The sequence below is a fragment of the Alexandromys fortis genome, unplaced genomic scaffold (genome assembly GCF_014885135.2).
Source record: "Alexandromys fortis isolate MF-2015 unplaced genomic scaffold, M_Fortis_MF-2015_v1.1 scaffold_22, whole genome shotgun sequence".
Classification (NCBI taxonomy): Eukaryota; Metazoa; Chordata; class Mammalia; order Rodentia; family Cricetidae; genus Alexandromys; species Alexandromys fortis.
The window spans coordinates 3,190,469-3,210,275 of record NW_026067900.1 but is presented as its reverse complement, the minus strand read 5'-3'; the positions used below and the strand labels follow the sequence as shown (position 1 = coordinate 3,210,275).

Sequence of the window (19,807 nt, the reverse complement as noted above, 5' to 3'; positions counted from 1 at the left end):
GAATCTCTTTATGATGATTTCAAGACTACTTACCGGGAGTCTGCTTTACTTAAAGGGTTGGCAAGCATGCCTACGGTACTGAGCATAAGAGGAGAAAAACCTACTATGCCAAGTTTGCTTATCTACTGTGTTTCTTTTGAGACGCCCCTTCCCCATTCCCGACCATCAAACAGAAAGGATTCCAGTATTTCTCTTTCCATATAACCAAGCTGCCCTTGACCTTGTATTCGCCCATTATTTAGAACAGGTTCAGACATCCGGCCCTGTAGCAAACAAAGATCAGATCTGCCCACTCCCCACCTCCCAACCCCACTTCAAGGAAAAGTTCAAGTTTTCCAAACATTTACACAATCCTGGGACTAGAATGGTCAGAAAACTTCATTCTCTTTCAGTCAAACTATGGCCTTACAAAAATGTTTGATTAGACACATCCCAAGTAGGTTTTTTTTTTCCCTTTAGAAATTTTTAAAAACACAACCACAAAAAAATAAGAGACAAGATAAGAATGTGAAGCCAGGACCTACCCATGTTAATTCAGCTGTCCAGCCATAGTGAAGTGGACAAGGGTTACAAAGGGAATCAGCCATACCCACTGTAATGTTTACAATGATGAAATTAAATCACACCATGTCCCCATGATGCAACTCCATCTCCCAATGAGGCAACGCTCCATTCTTCAAATTTGGTTCTGGGTTTTCCTTGGGCTAACAATGTTAAGAGTGCCACCAAGCGAGCCGGCCGGTGGGTTCTGATTGCATTTTCCTTCCCTTTGTGTTGCTAAAGAAGGGAAAATATAACCACAGAGAGCATGCTCATGTGTGCTGTGCGATGCCGGTGCATCTTGGTACACAACTGAGAATTCGCCATGTTACTTTAAAACAGTATCTTGCTTTAGATAAGAATGCTTTGAAAATAACCAAATCCATTAGCTCCAGCCTGCCTGCCAGACATCTGACTCCAAGGTAAACACTCTTACATCACTAGTAATCGGTTATTTCCAGGCCATTTCAAATGAAATCGGTAATGGGGGATGACATGCGAGGTGACACGGACCCCCACAATTACAAATAGGCAGCGCTTTCGTCCTATAGGGAGGTCCTCAATAGACAAAATCTCATCATACTGATTTGAAATATTTACACATTCATTCAACAAAGACATTTCTGGGATAATGTAATCCTGACCTTGCCCTTTGGGAATGTATTGCTCTCACATCCTACAACTAATGAGCGGCAGAACCCAGATATTAAGTCCTAACCTTCCCGGGTAGCTCGATGCTATTTGTAATACATGCCTCTATTACCTAGCATCAGTGTTTAACCTAGGGGAGATAATTGTTCTTCAGAGTAACAGCTTTTATGAAACTTTTAGGAATAAAAATGAGAGGCTTAAAAAAAAAGATGATCCATAAGATAAATTTCCTATGGAATTATAAGTCTGTGACCAAACAAATCAGCCAGGAACAAAAGGCTATATATCTTCTTTCAAAAAAATCAAATTGGAACCACAGATGATACATTCTGTATAAAATATCACCCACTAAATTAAAATACCACCATATAGGGACACGGTACAATATTAAAACATTACAAGTATACAGGAACAATTGGATTTTATTAAATAAATGCAGTGGAGTATCTAAGGAGAAATAGCTTTAAATATATATTCTTTGCATCCTTTTGAACAAATGATCTGAAAGGAACAAAAGAACAAGAAGAATATTGCTTATAAGAAGGTAATTCTATAGGGAAGGAATTCTTTCCTGCTAATGGGAGAATGTTAGACATGGACTCTCAAACATTTATATTGGGTCAAAATGGACTTTAGTCACGTGCCGTTCACCTCAGAGTGTACAGATGGCCACAGACTCTCATGGGGTCCCACTTAGCTTGATCACACTGGATCTGGCACTTGGGAGGAAGTGGAGGCACAGCGTAGATATCAGACTGACCCAGAACACTCATGGGCAGAGTCTGGTGCACTTCTGTAGGGATCTAGACTAGAATATGACCAGGAAGTTGCCAACCTCTTTCAGTGGTCAAGAAAAGGATCTAGGATCCAATCCACAGGGCCAGTTCATCCCCCCAGACGCTGAGATAGCGATGGACAAGGACTTAGCCCCAAACAAATGTCATGCATACTACTCTCTCTAAGGTTCAAAGAACCTTGTAGAGTTAGAGTGGAAAGAATGTAAGACCAGGAAATGAGCAGTGAAGTCCTATTCTCTTGACACCAGTCAACGTGAATTCACAGGAGCTGTAATTGCTTGCAAGGAGCCTACTCAAGAAAGGGCTTTTTGACAGTCATGGGTGTGGAAAAGCTCAAGAGTCCCTACCCTTTACTCTACGAGAGGGGGAACTGCTGTTTTCAGTTATTTACCTCCTGGTGAACCTGCCAAAATCTAATGGATAATTCTGATCTTAAGGCCATACACATGGCCTTGGCCAAACTCAGAGGGATACAAACAAAAGAAAAAGATGGGAGTGTGGGAGACTAGTAGGGATGGGAAAGGAAGGCTGGACAGATGGAGGGAGGAGAGAGATGGTGGGATGAGAGCAAGCAGAGTGCATCATATACATGCATGAAATCATGAAAGGACAAATTTATTAAGAAACAATTCTTTGCTTTTTGAGATTTAGATTTTTACCACACAGAGATCTAATCATATGATATATTACACCCAAGCATGTATATAAGGCTTTTGGGGAGAATAGCAAACCAGTGGTTTGAGGAATTTTGTGCCAACTCTCCAAGATCCCAGAACAAGATGATTTCGACATTTGCTGATGCAGGTGAATAAGAGCATTTTGGTCTTCTCTCTTCTCTCTTCTCTCTTCTCTCTCTCTCTCTCTCTCTCTCTCTCTCTCTCTCTTCCTCCTACAGCCTGATAATTCAGTTCATTTCATTTTAATTGACTGGGGAGGAGGTCACCTAAAGGCTATGCACCTGTTCCATCTGGATCCTTGGTCACCCTGCACTAGATTGCTCAGGAGCTGGACCATTCTGGCCAAAACAGAGCCAGGGGATCAGCTTTCTGAAAGGCCAACAGCTACAGAGAAGCTACAGAGAAGGCATCCATTCTCCTACTTAGATCAGGGCCTTGCTAAATTGTAAATCTAGAAGGTTCCAGGTCTCACAATATAACATTTGATGAATAATAATGGAGAGATCCAGAAATCAAAGGTAAGAGAGGAAATCCTTAATACAGTTGTTAAACCTTTTAATATAGTTTGTCTGTCTTGCTCATATTTTAAGACCAAAGTAGAGGATTATTTAAATTATACACAACTGTATGCAAATGTATTATCCAAGAAATCTGGTGAAACACAGTATTTTGGTGGCAAAAGATGCCTTCGGTTGCTTTTCGTCAAGATGGCGCCGAAAGCGAAGAAGGAAGCTCCCGCCCCTCCCAAAGCCGAAGCTAAAGCGAAGGCCTTGAAAGCCAAGAAAGCAGTGCTGAAAGGCGTCCACAGCCACAAAAAGAAGAAGATCCGCACATCGCCCACCTTTCGGCGGCCCAAGACCTTGCGGCTACGAAGGCAGCCTAAATACCCCCGGAAGAGCGCGCCCAGGAGGAACAAGCTTGACCACTATGCCATCATCAAATTCCCCCTGACCACCGAGTCAGCAATGAAGAAGATAGAAGACAACAACACACTTGTGTTCATTGTGGACGTCAAGGCCAACAAGCATCAGATCAAACAGGCTGTGAAGAAACTCTATGACATTGATGTGGCCAAAGTCAACACCCTCATAAGGCCCGACGGAGAGAAGAAGGCGTATGTTCGGTTGGCTCCTGATTATGATGCTCTGGATGTTGCCAATAAGATCGGAATCATCTAAACTGAGCCCAGCCGGCTAATTCTAAATATACACTTTTTCACCATAAAAAAAAAAAAAAGATGCCTTCGGTTTTACACACACACACACACACACACACACACACTTACTTCTGTAACTAACCACAATTACTGACTGTCTATTTCATGCCTGAAACTGTGCTCCAGAATGCAAAGAGAACAAGGTGATTATTTTGGTCTTGAGAAGTTTACCAGTGAGATGACCTTTGCTCTAAAACCCTACAGAAGTCAGTCATTTCCCTGCGCGAGGCTGCACTTTTCTGCAGAGCCAATATCTGAGTGACCTTGTCCACTAGCATTGGATGGATGGTTATGGACCACTCCTGTGCCTATTAGTGGAATAGATCATTGAGATGGGTGCCTTGGCTAGAGTCAGGCAGTGTTTCATGGACTTTGGGATTTCTGGAGCCAAATGTTTCATATGGTTATTGGGAAATTCAGAGATTTGGCCTGAGTTTTGTAACCATTACAATGAGGAAAAGGTTGACGTTCACTGGCAGGCAGAGATGACCAGCCTCCACAGACTACGTAGGCAGCAGGTGCTTCACCACACATACACCTGCTACGGTGGCCAGCAAAGAGAAGCAAACTGGAGAAGAAGGCCCGTATTCCATTAGATTCCCAGGGGAAACGCCAAACTACACATTAAAACTAGAAGAATAGGCCATGCATGAAGGCCTTCCTTCCTTCCTTCCTTCCTTCCTTCCTTCCTTCCTTCCTTCCTTCCTTCCTTCCTTCCTCTCTTTCTCTCTTTCTCTCTTTCTCCTCCCTCTCTTTCATTTAGAGTTAGCATACAAAGTAATGAGTTTGATGTGATGTCTGTACCCACAGTCACTGGACTTGTTCTCAATTGTCCATCTCTCCCATTGCTCTCCTTTGGTATCCCTACCACCTCTGACTGTTTGTCTTTCTTTCTCTAAGGAGCCCCCCTGCCCCTCTATTTTTTTTTCTTACCACATATAGTTTCTCCCTCTGTCTCTGTCTCTCTTTCTTTAATACCTGAACTCCAAGTGGGCTAAGAGCTGAGAATTCGAGGACACAGTGCTCCGTACACCCTCACTTCTTTCCATAATACCTTCAAGAAGTCATTTCTGCTCCTGTGGTCTGTCCCCTGTGGAACGAGGGAGTAAACGAAGACAACAAAGAGCTCTAACATCACAGACATTCATGTTTCGGGAGCACCATCGTCCCTTTCTCTGTGTTGAGCTTTTGGTCCTCACTTCTCCAAGGAACCTGCTTCACTTCCTAACTCTTGTCTTATGGCAGAAAGTGCTCTGGCAGTCAATGGGAAACTTGGGCTCCAAACCAGCCCTTCATCCTACTCACCCGCTGGGTGGTGTTGAGCAAAGCTTTGTTTCATCACATGTGAGTAAGGACAGCAGAGTCCTGCAGGGTCACAAGGCAGATTAACTTAACTAATATAAAGATAGGTCATGGCGCTAGCGCTTAGGACAGAACCATCCACCTCCACCCTGCTAATTCCTGCCAGTATTTCTTTCAAGGTCTGATCATGTATTTGTTCCCCTTAAAGATTCCATTTGACTGGACTCTCTGAAGTAGAAGTCTTCAGCGAGGGCAGCCCATGTCTCTTGGAAATCTATTGCTGGCATTTTTCTTTGGCTTCCTTCATTCTCTTGGCTAAAAATTTAGCATATCGTGCGGCCTCCTCCTCGCTTTTCCTAGTGCATTGTTTCTTCCGAGCAGAGCATTGGGGTTTGTGTTGCAGGACGTGAGGAGTAACAAGACATGGAATCTTGGCTCTGTTTGTCCTGGGCTTCTTAGCTTCTTTGTTTAATGGTTTTCTGACAACATATTGGTGGACATCATCTTCTTTAGACAGATTGAAAAGTTCTCGGATTCTGCTAGTTCTTTTGAGCCCCAGCCACCAAGGCACAGTAGTACCTATCGGTTCCAGAATATACTTCTCCTCCTCCTCCATTTTCCTTCCCTCCCCCCTTTTTCCCTTCTCTCTCTCTCTCTCTCTCTCTCTCTCTCTCTCTCTCTCTCTCTCTCTCTCTCTCTCTCCTAAGTTGAGAACTCTCACATTGGCATCCACAATGCATTCTGAACAGACCTGTTCTTCCTCTTTCCAGTGCTCCTTGGTCTATAACAAGAATGCCCCTTACTCAACAGCAGATACACCCTGCTGTGGATCAAGACACCTTGCTTCATGGGAAAACCTTGTTTGTTGCCCCCCACCACCCTGCACTGATCAGATCACACACCGTTTCTACTCTTCACCTAAAGCATCAGCAGCTACATCTGTGGCCATAGAAAGTACCAAGTCTGAGTTCATCATCTATTTCAGCTGGGAAGGAGTTATTTAGCTTTATCTTGATGCAGCCAAATGCCTAGGAGGTGCCACAGAAGAGAGCTAATTTCTGTATTTTAACAAACCTAGACCAGCTCAAAACACTGATCCTCAGTAAAGATTTGTTTTAAGGAGATCGACATGCCCTTCTGTTCTCTGCAGGGTTGAAGCTGTGTGTTTTATGGAAAATAAGCATTGATCGGGGTTGCAGAGTATAGTGCTTGCTATGCAAGCACGGGGACCTGAGTTCAGATCCTCAGCATCCATGTAAAAAGCTGGGTGCAGCAGCATGTAGTCCTAGCAGCCTTCGAAGCAGAGACGAGAGGAGCTTGTAGGCTTGTCACTTTAGCTGAATTGGCAAGCTCCAGGGTCAGGGAGAGACTTTATCTCAGAAAAACAAGGTGGAGAGTGACTGAGGAAGACATGCTATGTCAGCTTCTGGTCTTCACATGCACACACCCACATGTGCACCTGTGCACACACACACACATGTACACACACAAGCATGTGTGCATGCACATGCACACACACACACACACACACGGAAACACTGAGTGTTTATTGAGCAACTACTATGTAGGTAGATGGGAATAAAAAATTGGCTACTGCTTGGTCTAAGAGGACTGTGGTCAGAAAAGCTTCTCATATTTCTTTTTCTGTAAGGGAGCAAGTTCCCACAGGATAAGTAAAAATCTCTATGCATGGCTATGCTAAGACATAGAGAGGGAAGGAGAAAGAGCAGGACGTTATGATGTCCCTTAAGGAGTTCATGATCCAGCAGGAAACCAATTGAGAATGACTGTGATGCTATTAATGTAATGTAATGTGTGATGTATGGTGCTTATTCTAAGTGTTCTGGAAATCAAGGGCTACATTACTCAAGAGCGAGATATGAAAGCTAGAGAGATAGATGGGTGAGTGGTTAAGAGTACTTGGTGGTCTGAGAGAGTTCTCTGGCTTCCCAGCTCATATACAGTGGGCAGATAATTCACAACTGCCTGTACCTCCAGTTATAGGGGAGTTATTCAGGGCCCTCTTCAGGCCTCTGAGGGAACTGCATGCACATGAGACACATACAGCCAAGCAGGCGCACGCGCGCGTGCGCGTGCACACACATACACACACAGAGCTACAAACAAAATAAAAATAAATAGAATAAAATAAATTTAAAAATAAGAGAGATTAAAGTATACAGAGCTATATTTTTTTAGAAGTACTTCCTGAAGAATCTAGGCTAGATCTCAAAGTCCAGCTCAAATCTTGGTAGAAACTGGAACACAAGGGTTCCAGATTGCTGATCACAGTATGCAGAAGAGCGAATGGGCAACAGTGCTAAGACTTCACATTAGCACACACTATACATAGACAGAGAAGAGAAAAAGTCTAAATGATGGGCCCATAGCTTCATTTCCTGCCTCCCCTCTACATGCCTCGCACTGAGCTCTTCAAACTATAGACATTCAGCTGGTCATGGAGGCACGCACAATAATCCCAGCTCTCAGAGGAAGAAGGAGGCAGTCAGGAATTCAAGGCTATCCTTGGTTATAGTGTGAGTTCAAGACCAACTTGGGCAACATGAGGCCCTATAAAAACTAAGACAAACAAAATTTAAAAATCAAACTGTATTTATTCATGCAATGTGTTTGGTGTGTGTGTGTGTGTGTGTGTGTGTCAGGGAGGGGTCAGGGCATAAGAAAGAAATAGTGCTTAAGAAAATAGGTGCCCTCTTACCTTACTTGTTCTGTGGTCTTATGGCAAGGACTAACAGTTGATCTGGTAGTCATAAAGTTAAATTATACTTAGTAAAACACACAGAGTCTATGAGCACATGGAGGAAAAGTAAAATAGAATGTGGTGTTATTTCCCCACAAAGCATTTGGGGGATGAATAAGATTAATTGTTACTTGGTTTTTGTATCTCATCCATTTCAGCTCTGAGAATTATAACAGACACTCCTATTAATATAGATACTTCCTGGAAAGGCCGTATCTTATTTTTAAAAAGCTCTGATCATATATGGATTCAAAATAATGGAGAAAAGATAAGCAATTGCAGACAGTTTCCCCTATTTTTGTCATGAGTGATCAAGCCCACAGAGTCACACGAGCTTTGCTGGCAAATTCAAGTCCTGAAGAGAGGAACTTTCCAGGAGCAAATTCCATCATTATTTTGCTTTCACAGACAAAATATGTTCCTGTTCAGTCAAGCAGAGTAATCAATTATTCTGCATTATGAAATGCTCATTTTTTATCTATTGACATTTCAGACAATTATGCCACATGTCAATAGCAGTTTGGATGGTCATATCTAAGCCCCAGCTTACAGCATGGGTCTCATCTGGGCTGACAGTGTTCTCTTCTCCCTCCCCGAAGCCCATCTATTATTCATGCCTAAGTCCAGTGCAGTGCAAGTATGCCCTGAGCACTAGAGCCAGGGCAAACGTGAGTGGGTATTTTTGTCTTAATAAAAACTGAAATCCTCCTAACTGTGTTTAATTTGTATTAAAAGATAATCACAGCACCCTTGAGTTGAAAAAAAAAAAAAACCATTCCTATGGATTGAAAGATGAGCATGACTAAATCAGACAATCTATTCACCTCAGAGTTTTAGCGTCTAGTGTGTGGACACAATCTTGTGTGTCTCCCCCACCACAAAGACAATTTTATGGAATTGGAATGGCTCTCTTCCTCTCTCCCTCCCCTCCTTCTCTCTCTGTGTGTGGTATGTAGGTACACCTGCATATGTGTATGTGTCTAAGCAGGCTAGCGGCTGATGATGTTAGGTGTCTTTCTCTATTGCTTTCCATCTTGGTTTTAGAGCCAGGGTTTTTCATTCCGAGTTCACCATAGGTATCCTGTCTGGCCAGTGAGCCTCAGGGATCTTCCTGTCTCCAACTCTCTCCCTGGAGCTGGGATTATAACTCAGCACTGACCCATCTCCCCAGATTGTCCAAATGACTTTGGATGAAGAGTCAATTCCACTACTGTTGCTTCCATTTCCTCTCTTGCTGGCCGACCCTTTCCTGGGATTTCCTGTGTAGCAGACATGCATTTTTCTTTCAAAATTCTTTTCACCAAATTACATTCGGGGGCTGTTCTTTTCTATGCTTTTTTTACAGACCAGGGAAGTAGGGAGCAAGGAAATGAAGTGACATGCCTTGGAACACAGAATAAGTATTTAAGCAAATCCTACACAAATGGATTCTAAGGGGTTCACTCCCTGTGCCACGATTCTCAAATAATTTTTCATTTGTTTTCCTGGCATTCAGCACTACTTAGCGATTTTAAAATAGCAGGCTGACTTCTCCAGGAATCAGAAATTGCCACTCTAATTCCATCGAGGCATGGGTGCAAGGAATTGCTCTCTCACCAGCTCCTGTAATCGAGCAGGGCTAGCATGTGTCATCATGAATTATTGCACAATTTAGTAAATTATTTAATTACTACTAATGAAGAAACATTCTGTACACAGTTGTAATTACCTTGTTTGGAAACAATGTTACCATTTGTATATTTAAGGAACACTTGCTACAAATTAACTCTTGAGGGGGAGTTCTTCGTTTTGTTTTGTTTTTTCCCATTTTGGAATATACAGCTCTAAATAACTGAATGTTACATGTAATCCTAAGGAAATTCAAGATTACAAACACTAATAAGTGGCATTTCTAAAGGCTTCCAAACACAACACATGTGTTACAGATGTAGAAAATAGTAATTTTATAGTTCATGCTATTCTACAGAAATCATACAAGATAAAGACATTGGCTGGTTTGCTTTGGCAAATGGAAACGTCACAGTTCTTTCTGTAAGTGCCCTTCGCAGCACGTGGCCGAAGATCTTATCTCATCCATCTACTCGAACACACAGTTTGGGGCACATACCATCATCTTAAACAGAGACCTACGTTTTCAGAGTGCTTTGAGTAAAATTCTTGCCTATCCTTATTAAGTGGCTGTTGTGTGTATATTTATCCCAAGTGTCATTTTTTACAAAGCAAACATACACATATAGTGTTAAGGTGTTCTGACACCACAAAGTAAAATGTAAAGTAATTGTTAAAATGCTGCACTACAGGAAGGACCTGTTGGTGCATCTGCAGTTTAAATTATGGAGAAATGACTGCTATACATTGTTGAGTTTGCTGCAAAGGCTTGGGAGCAATGAGAGTCTCAGAGAGCCAAGCTTGCCCATTATTCCAAAGGTTAGGTACACCTTGTATGGTGAAACTGAGTTTCATAAACTAGATTGTGATGGTGAGTTCATTTACGACATCCTCACTCCTTGAAATATAATTGAGTTAATGGAGCAAAGCCATCATAAACAAGGAAGAACGAAAACAACAGTAACTCTTAGATTATATGGTGGGTCTCTCTGGCTTCCAAGGACATGGGCAGTTCAACCATCTGTGTCTGACAGTTGTCCATGGTTAAATAACCACACACAAGGAAGATAAGCGGTACTGTCATATTTTCTCTGATGTCTTCTTTTCTCTATGGTCTCAAGGTCAAACTGCCATTTAACTGGGCAGCTCTGGTCATGAAAGAGTTCTGTCCTCTGATAAGTAATGTGCTTTTTTTTCTTTTTTAGAATCACAGTCAAGTGTGCAGACTTCAATGCTTGTTGAAGAGCCTCTAAGTATTCCCTGTCACCATACGAGATTGCAAAACAAGAGAAAAGAAAGCGTCTTTGTGTGCTCAGAGGCAACACCACTCGGTTCACCATGTAACATCAAATAGTATGCAGAGTTTGTTCTACCCGCACAGTATTTTCTCAGCGAGAATGACAGGGGAACACCTGGAGCTCCCCACTTGCTTACGTGAGTTACAGAGGCAAATAAAAAAAACACTGTATTTTGATTTACCCTTCAGATGGAGCTTTGATAAAGGCATTTAAGGGCATAGCCATCAATACAGCCAATATCTCTTTCTCTCAGTATTCCTGTGTACCTCTCTGTAGTCAATGTGTCCTTCTGTTCAGAATTCTGGAAACTGGAACTCCATTTTCTTCTGTATGTTTTTTGCTTCTATAGAGGGAGCTATAGCTTGGTCTGATCCCCTAGAATCCACATTTTAAAACCACATGCTTATAATCTGAGTCTACGGGAGGCAGAGGCAGAGCCAGAAGAATCCCTGGGGCTCACTGGCCAGTCAGCCTAGTCTAATTGGATATGTCCATGATACTTAGTGAATAGGAGCGAGATTGCTCTCTGGCCTTTACATATAGGTACATAAGCTGCAAGTGCATCTATACATACACAAATAGGTAGATGCACCAACACACGCAGATAGTGTATTAGTATGAATTCTTTTGACTCTGGTCATTACACATTTGAGATTTATCCCACACTGCTTACTGTATCAATAACCCCCTGCCCCACACGTGCCTTATTTTTAAATAAAGTTGATTATTTCTTACTCTAACAGGAGTGTTTTCCACTGCTTTTGGAACCACAGTTAAATTTATTGTAAACATTTACAGTGGTATACGAATGTGCATTTTTACTTCATGTGGGTGAATATCTGGTAATGTTGGATCACATAGGAGGGTTGCATATATTTTGTGGAAGCGATATCTAGTGCTTGCCAGAGTGGTTGTGCTATTTTGCATTCTAGTCAGTGAAGTGCACTCCAACTGCTCAGCGTGCACACAACACTTGTAGCTATCTGATATTTATCCATGCATTGTCTCTCTGGTTATGTATTATAGTTATATTTAATGAAGTCAGCAGAAATCCTAACTATGAATCATCTTGCCCAGAGAAAACATAGGGTTATCCTTCTGCCAGTTGGTGCTAATAGTATTTTTGCCAACTGGTGAAAACATAACTTTGTTTTGTTCATGGTTCTGCTTAAAGTCACCCTATTTAATACTTTCCGTTGATTCCTTACATTGAACTCATAGCCAGCAGTAGCAGGAGTCTTGAATTGTGGCCGAAGGGAGCTTTCAGAACACACGGAGTTTACTCTACAAGCACATCACTGGTCTTCCTGCACTTAGGAGCCCCAGACATCACTTTGATGAGCACCACACGGCCAGTCATTTCAAACAGTGAGGTCATAAACGAAAAGCACAAAGACAGACAAATGTGGTGTTAAAGCGACTTTGGGAAAGCCCATTTGTTTACAGTCCGAGAGATGAAACCAGGAGGGAGAGTCTTGCCTCGGTTGACCTCAGCTGGAAATGTGAACTCCATGATTGGACGCTCTGCATGGTGGCTGGCCTGCCTAAGCCCATAAGACCAGCACTGATTTTGGGGTCACAAATAAATGTTAATTTTTGTAGAAATTCATAAATATAAAACTCATCAATAATGAAAATAGATTATGATATTTTTCCGTCCATTTTTGTCACTCTGTGTTCTCAGTTTAAACGCCATTGTCTTTGAGAGGCCATGGAGGAACCCCAAACCTCCATGGGAGAAGTTCTATTCCCTCATTTGCAGCCTGCTCTTTTTGTAAACCTGATTCTTCACTTTTGTTTTTTTGTTTTTGTTTGTTTTTCATTTTACCTTGTACTTTCTCTACTGTCACTGCTTTTCAAAACTTAATCTCCGTGCATGTGTGAAGTCATGTGGGCACACACATGCATGCCTGTGTGCGTGTGCCGTCAGAAGACAGCATGCTAGAGTCGTTCTCTCTTTTCCCCATGCAGGTCTCTGGGATTGAACTCAGGTTGTCTGGCTTGACTGACAGCAGGCGCCTTTACCCGCTCAGTCATCTCAGCAGCCTCACTCACCCTGTTGTTTGCAATCACTTGTGTTCTTATCTCTAGAGTCAGGGAAAACACCGTCTGTCTTAGTTTCTTTGTATCGCCCATTATGCCAAGGTTTACCATGGTGTCCAGCACATCCAGTTGCCGGGTAAATATTTGTCAACCAAGCCAATGTCTTACTGAAATTGGAACACGTGATAGTAAGAGTGATGGGGCTGGGATTGGAAAATCTGGCTTCCCATCCTGGTCTTAACACTGACTGGTTGTGTGACTGTAAGCTTCAGTTTCCTCACCTATAAAACTGGGGGAAAAAACAATAACATCTCTAATCATGGTTTTTGGAAAGACCTAAAATGTCAGTTAAGGAACATAGACTCTTAGAATCTGGCACACTGTTGGTCTGACCGTCATTGCACCAGGATAGTTTACAAGCCAGAGTTGGAAGTTCGTACCAAAGTTTGTACAATGCCAAATATGCCAACTGATAATGTGAACAGTGCACTGGTGTGGGCATCTGGGTAACACCATGTACTGCTATAGGAGGGACTCTGAAGGACTCGGAGAAAGTTTCCACTGAAGAATACATGTCTTGTTCCTCAGACACTTGCTGTGTGCTCTATGGCCAGGCTAGCAGACAAGGTCATCAGGAGACTAAATATGGAAGACTCCAGGCTCTGTCAGCCTTCAAGATTCAGCATCGGCACCACTTTCTAACAATGCAGCATGAGAAGGTCTGAATTAAAATAAGCTGGTGATTTATTTTACTTCAGAAACATTTGTTGAATGTTTAAAAGTGATGCTTCGAACACAGAAGTTTGTCCCTCTCTGGAAATACGATGTCTTTTTTTTTTTCTCTTTCAAGAGCTCCTAAAATACGTATTTAATTAATAAACATTTCATGATTCCATCACAATGGTTTCTGATGTACTCCTTAAGATTTCAAGGCAATAGGGTTGGAGAGATGGCTCCGTGGTTAAGAGTACTGGCTGCTCTTCTGAAGGTCCAGAGTTCAATTCCCAGAACCCCCAAGGTAGCTCACAACTGTCTGATGCCTTCTTCTGGTGTGCAGACGTACATGCAGACAAAGTGACCAAATACACAAAATACACAAATAAATAAAAATTTAAAATAAAAAAAAGGACTTTGAAGCAATAAAACATGAACAATTTCTGTGGAATGGCCTCACTCTGCCTGTGTGTTCCTAAGGCCAATGAAACGACATGAATGTACACAGTGGCGGGTCAGAGACGACACCCGTCACTCAGCAGTTGCTCCACTTCAAATCTCTACCAGTGACTGCCTTACAAAATCACGATGATCAGATATGACTAAGGGACGCTCTTGAAGATCATGGGTCTTTAGAAGATTCACAACAAGATGAGTCACTGGCAGAAAAAGGAATGGCAGAGAGAGAGAGACACACACACACACACACACACAGAGAGAGAGAGAGAGAGAGAGAGAGAGAGAGAGAGAGAGAGAGAGAGAGAGAGAGAGAGAGAGAGATGCTGACTACATGTGTGTGAAAGCACAGCAAAAGCAACCCAAAGTTTGGCTGTGCACAGAACTCCCATTGCTTCTGAACCTACCTTTATAATAACTTCTCCAGAGACACTCCCCAACTCACAAACTCTCATCAGGAAGTCAACGACAGGTCTGAATCAAGCCTGGCATTTAAAACATCACCTGCTGGCAGGCATGCTCCTGGTACATCCTGCAGAGGCCCAGTTGTTTCCCATTATTTCCCAGCTATTTTAAATGTTCCTGGATGAGACTACTGAATTCCTTGTCAGTGACAGGAAAACGTTATGCCATCCCATCTGCAAATTCCTTCCCAGATTACAAAATATTTGGGATCATTCTAATAGAATCAAGGATAATTTAAGAAAAAAAAACATTGTTTTTCACTTTAAAGCTTTGAGTTTGAGCTAGGGGAATGAGTCTAACACATGGCAGCTGGGCTGGGACTCACAAAACCTTGGAATTAGGGCCAAAGTGAGTATTTCCTGAGATTGAGTCTGTTATGCTTCGTGCATCCCTGGTGGGGTCCAGCAGATTTTAAATAAATGCTATTGTCAGGAGAGATGGATGAATAAATGAATGAATGCATGCATGTCTAATAATGACCTACAGATTCTGAAATCAGCCAAAGATTCCCATAGGAAAGTTGAACTGCATTCGGAATTTGTGTGTGTGAATAATTCTATTTTTATCATTTATGCTCAGTGTGGACTTTCTCAATTTTTTTTAACCAAGGTGTGAAATACATAGACATGTTTTGCAGAACACAAAAGACAATTATAGTTCTTAGAAAGCTACGTTGGTATACAGTGTGTGTGATGATAATTTTAAATTTCCTTCAGAGATATTTCTGGGAGCAGCATTGGGTGAGACGCTGTAGCAGAGGTTTGGAAAGGGAAGGGAGAAGAATCTGGTTCTCCTACCCTCAACATTACCATCAGATTCAGAGAAGGCATCCCATTTTCAGTGTGTGCACCGGTGAGTTACAAGGCTAAATAAATTACAGTTGTGTCAGAGAAGAACAAATAATTGTGATAATTAGAGGCATCTCACATGAAAGTCTTCTATATACAAGGCAGAAAAAAAAAACCCAAAATGATCCAAAGAAGGAAAAGAAAGAAACAAATACGGTCAATGTTACAAAGACACCCACTAAAATCCAAGAAATTGAGCTCAAGCCATGTGCTTCAAAAGCACGCTCCCAGCAGTCCAGGATTGCTTTCTTGTCTGGAAGACAGACCTGAAAGCCATGCTGTCTGGAAGTTAAGCATACAAAAGAGAGTAGAGAAGGAGCCTTGTAGGAGCAGTTGAGACCTTTGCAATTAAGGGCTGAGAAAAATACAGGGTAAACTATTAATGGAAGAGATTTCATAAAAAGACAAAAAGTGAGACATAAGGAATTAAAAACCACGGCAGGACAGGTTCACGTAGTGTAGGGGCCGGCTACCAGCCACACCTTGGGTATCCTGAGGACATCTTGAGTTACAGCATACTGTGAAGGCCATAATAATTAATGTTTATAATAGTTTTGAATCATTAAGAATGACAGCACACGAGGACAGGGACTTACATAATATATTTTGAAAACCCTCCCCCTGCAAAATAAATGTGAAGTTGTTGAAGCATTTATAGAGACACGCTCCAGAAAATTAATTTACAGGGGGGGGGGATATCTCAACTCTTCTCAATTGTTTCCACAGGCAGAATTGGTATTTATGCCTGTAATAATAACCCTTCCTACTGAAGACCTTACAATCAGGGGCTTGATTATTTAAGGTTCATAAAGCAATGCCCCAGGGTCTACTGGCAAAAGAAAGATTTTTACTGAGTAGAACACCTGTGTAACACACAGAGCGTTCATTTTAATAGTCACCAAATATTGATCAAATAAAATGATCCCAACACCCCTCCACCTCCATTTGGAGCTGTGTTTCAAATGTTTTCCTCGGATAATTCAGAGCTGGGGTTTAAATATGGCTCTTTCTACTAGGATATTTGTTGTCATTGCTATTCTCTTTCGGTACAACGTTGAACCTGCCAGCCTTCTAGAGAAGAAAAGGTTAGCAGCAAAGGGGAAAGTCAATGAAAAGCAGAAGCAGGAAAACTTTGGCATAACTTGGCAACTGTTTCCTTCCAGTGCAAATGAGGTAACAGGTTTGTCAAAGGACGCTTTATATACTCATGACACCGATACCTTCTTCAGTGCCTATGGTGACTCATTAAAGTAAAACAACAACAACAAAAACCCAAACAAGCAAGCAAACCAAAACCTGCTAGCCTGTTGCCAGGATAGCTGGCACACATTCCTGAAAACCAGCTAATTGGTGGGAGGCATGGAAACTGCCATCCCCACCTGCCAGATGACAGCCACTTTGTGTAGACACCACGATGGTCGCAAAGTGTCTCAGCTCCTGCCTAGCAGAAGAAGGGGAATTCACTTCCTAGAATGTCTTAGACTAGGGCTCAGGTACTTCGGGCTTCTGTCTCTTGGACTCCACATAGTGTCCAAGCTCCAGAATAATGATGCTTCTTGTATTGAAATCTCCGTGGTCACCCCCAAGTTCAAATAGTATTTTTTAATTACTGATGTTTTAACAATGCTTTTGCTCCAGGTAGTGGTGGTGCGTGCCTTTAATCCCAGCACTTGGGAGGCAGAGGCAGGCAAATCTCTGTGAGTTCAAGGCCAGCCTAGTCTACAGAGCTAGTTCCAGTACAGGCTCCAAATCTAAAGATAAACCTGTCTCAAAAAACTGCACACACACACACACACACACACACACACACACACACACACACACACAAAACAAAAACCAAACCACAACAAAAAGCAAAAAATAAGGCTTTCACTGGGAAGAATGTAGGAAAAGCTAGGTTGGGCCATAGATGCATAGATGCTCCGGACGAGGCAGGGGAGGTGGGACTCCCCTCCCCACCCAAAAGCCTTTTGGCTCAGTCAAGGTCATACACTAATGGAAAAGCTGGGTTCAAACCTGACTCTCTGACTCCCACTAGAGTGCTCATGACACATGGCCTCCAATGGAGTCTTGACAGAGGACGCCATGCTGTCTGAAGCATTTGTACTGTGAAGAACTCAAGTGGGTAGGCTAAGCCGAGTTATCTATGGCAGAACTTTTGAAAGTGACATACAAAGGTGACTTCCTGTTCTTCTGAAGATGCCTTTGTTGGTAATAACACTCCCTTTTCATGTACACATTTTTATATCATCTCTTCGCTCCTGCAACAGAGATAATTTACATGGTCCTTTTAACAGGATGCCACCAATAAATCAGCAATTAGGCTTTAATTCATTGACTTTCCTAATAGTCTCCAGAAACCAGCTCATATGACCATGCAAACCAGGCCTGAATATTTGATGTTTACTTTATGGTCTTTTAATCTTTCAGGTCACACAGATATGGGGGGGGTCCCAGAAAGAAAGGATTTATTAATATATTTTAAATGTAAAACAAACAAAACCCAAACCTTTTTAATAGTTTATCTTCGCTGGGCATAGTAACACATACCTTTAATCACCAGCACTCAGGAGACAGAGGCAGTTGGATCTTGTGAGTTCGAGGCCATCCTGGGCTACGGATTGAGTTCCAGGACAGCTAAAGCAGTTACACAGAGAAACACCGTCTTGAAAAAAATAACAAAAAGCAAAACAAAACAAAAAAAGTTTATTTTCACAAATGAAGGGGAGGTCCAGGCAGGCTGTATCACATGTGTTTGCCAATGCCACAAAGGAGGCTTCCTGGCATTAAGACTAAAGCAAACCTCTGCCACACCTAAAGGACACTCACTTGGCCTTTTGGCTCCACACATCTACCCTTTTAATACTTTCTCCTTGATATGAAATGCTGAATTGAGAAAGTTATCAGACTAGGGAGCTGGGGAGATGGCCCGGTCAGTAAGACGCCTGCTGTTCATGTGTGAGGGTCTGAGTTTGGACCTTCAGCCTCCAGGTAAAGAGCTAGAGCACGCCGGCACACGCAAGTGTTAAGTCCTGGGAGATACAGACAGGTGGGTCCCTGGGGCTCACTGACTGGCCAGGCTAGTCAATTAGTGAGTCCAGTTTCAGTGAGAGATTCTGACTAAAACCAAACCAAACCAAAAACGTGAAAAGCAATGAGAAATGCATTTTCCATTACCCTCTACACGCAGGTACACCCACATTTACCACCTCTTCATGTGTGCACCCCCACGCATGAACACATACGCATAGTCAAAAGAATAGGAGCAGGCTATATTATCTTCAACTTGTTTCAATACAATTATATTATTTAGCTTTTGAAATAACTGCATGAGTTCTTCAATTCAGTAGAGTAGCATGTACTATTCATGGCAGGAATTTTAGATGAAAATAATGTGGTAGTTAGCAAGGGACTTAGATAAAGTCTCAGGCAGGGAACCAGGCCGTCTTAGGACGAAAACGCTCCAAGTCTGATGCCCGCTCAATGTTCTCCGGTCGTTTGGTCACAATGTGGAAAGGGACGGGAAAAAGTCATTTGCGGAAAGTGCCCGAGATAGAGAGAAGGTGGCCTCCCTTTCATTATCTGCCACGCTCAGAGATGAAACCATTCCTAAAAGTACCAGCCATGCCAGAAACTCCTGCATCTCAACCCCAAATAGGAAGACACAGAAGAGGGTGATAAAAATGAAATTCTGTAACACTAGTTCTTATCACAGCACCAAAGTAGCGGCCCGAAGAGGGGTCCCCACTGTTGCCTGATGAAAAGGCCCAATCGAGGACTACCCACGGAGGCAGTCAGGGCCCAGAAGGGAGGGAATGGCCTCATCTTCAGAGGCCTGAATGGCCAGACTCTCTCAAATGAATAGATAGCACCGTGGCAGAAAAGGCAGCAGAGATGAAAGTGGAAGCCCCTGAAAACAGAAGAACGGAGGAAAACCTTCAAAGGGGTGAAAAATAACAAAAGTCCAGAGACTGATGTGATCAGCACCCACATGCTAAAACTGCAGCTCCAGGGAGCTGTTTGAAGCTGCTAAAGAGAAGTAATACAATCTGGAATGAACAGAAATTGTCATCAAACGGAACGCAAGGGCCACCGAGGGACCTTAAGGAAGGGCAACCTATGGGAATCTGAGCCCTGCAAAGAGCTCACTTGGCAAAGTCCTTTTGAACACCTCAATCATTCTGAAGTGTTGTGTAAAATGTGTGCGCACAAACTCACATGCACACACACACACACACACACACTTTGGGATCTGTGGGGCATTTTGCCGGAGGTGCCCATCAAAAGTCTTCAATAATTTTAGGCAATGACAAGCTATTGGATCTTCTACTCTGAGGAGCAGGGCAAAGAACAGACGAAGGTTTTATCAAAGCCACCTCTAATCTTTCTACCACATCTGCAATGTCCATCTCACCAGGGGTGACCTCCTAC

General features: G+C 42.5%; 3 protein-coding genes across 8 annotated transcripts in view; 1 reads left to right on the top strand and 2 right to left on the bottom strand.

Moving 5' to 3' along the window:
• Positions 1 to 19,807, bottom strand: part of Rora (RAR related orphan receptor A) — a 736,444-nt gene that overhangs the window by 97,451 nt on the left and 619,186 nt on the right. The window contains exon 1 of one of the 5 annotated variants that reach the window (XM_050125260.1): positions 525 to 602. The exons of 3 other annotated variants lie outside the window; for them this stretch is intronic. In XM_050125260.1, coding sequence (XP_049981217.1) covers positions 525 to 587 — 63 coding nt within the window. In that variant the 5' untranslated portion in view covers positions 588 to 602. Of the gene's footprint in view, positions 1 to 524; positions 603 to 19,807 lie in introns of those variants that run through there. One more of the 5 variants, XM_050125276.1, reaches the window with a different exon arrangement.
• The window catches only part of Anxa2 (annexin A2), a 248,184-nt gene that overhangs the window by 218,616 nt on the left and 9,761 nt on the right, over positions 1 to 19,807 (bottom strand). Inside the window, exon 1 of one of the 2 annotated variants that reach the window (XM_050125345.1) lies at positions 6,441 to 6,445. The exons of the other annotated variant lie outside the window; for it this stretch is intronic. The gene's annotated coding sequence lies outside the window, so the exon portion shown is untranslated. Of the gene's footprint in view, positions 1 to 6,440; positions 6,446 to 19,807 lie in introns of those variants that run through there. 2 annotated transcript variants of the gene reach the window in all.
• LOC126490417 (60S ribosomal protein L23a) lies at positions 3,364 to 3,914 on the top strand. The gene has a single exon (XM_050125359.1). It carries the CDS (start codon positions 3,373 to 3,375, stop codon positions 3,841 to 3,843), a length of 471 nt encoding a protein of 156 aa, XP_049981316.1. The 5' UTR covers positions 3,364 to 3,372; the 3' UTR covers positions 3,844 to 3,914.

Bases quoted from the DNA above. Each gene is read 5' to 3' on its own strand.
- LOC126490417 (XM_050125359.1), top strand. From the start codon at position 3,373: ATGGCGCCGAAAGCGAAGAAGGAAGCTCCCGCCCCTCCCAAAGCCGAA.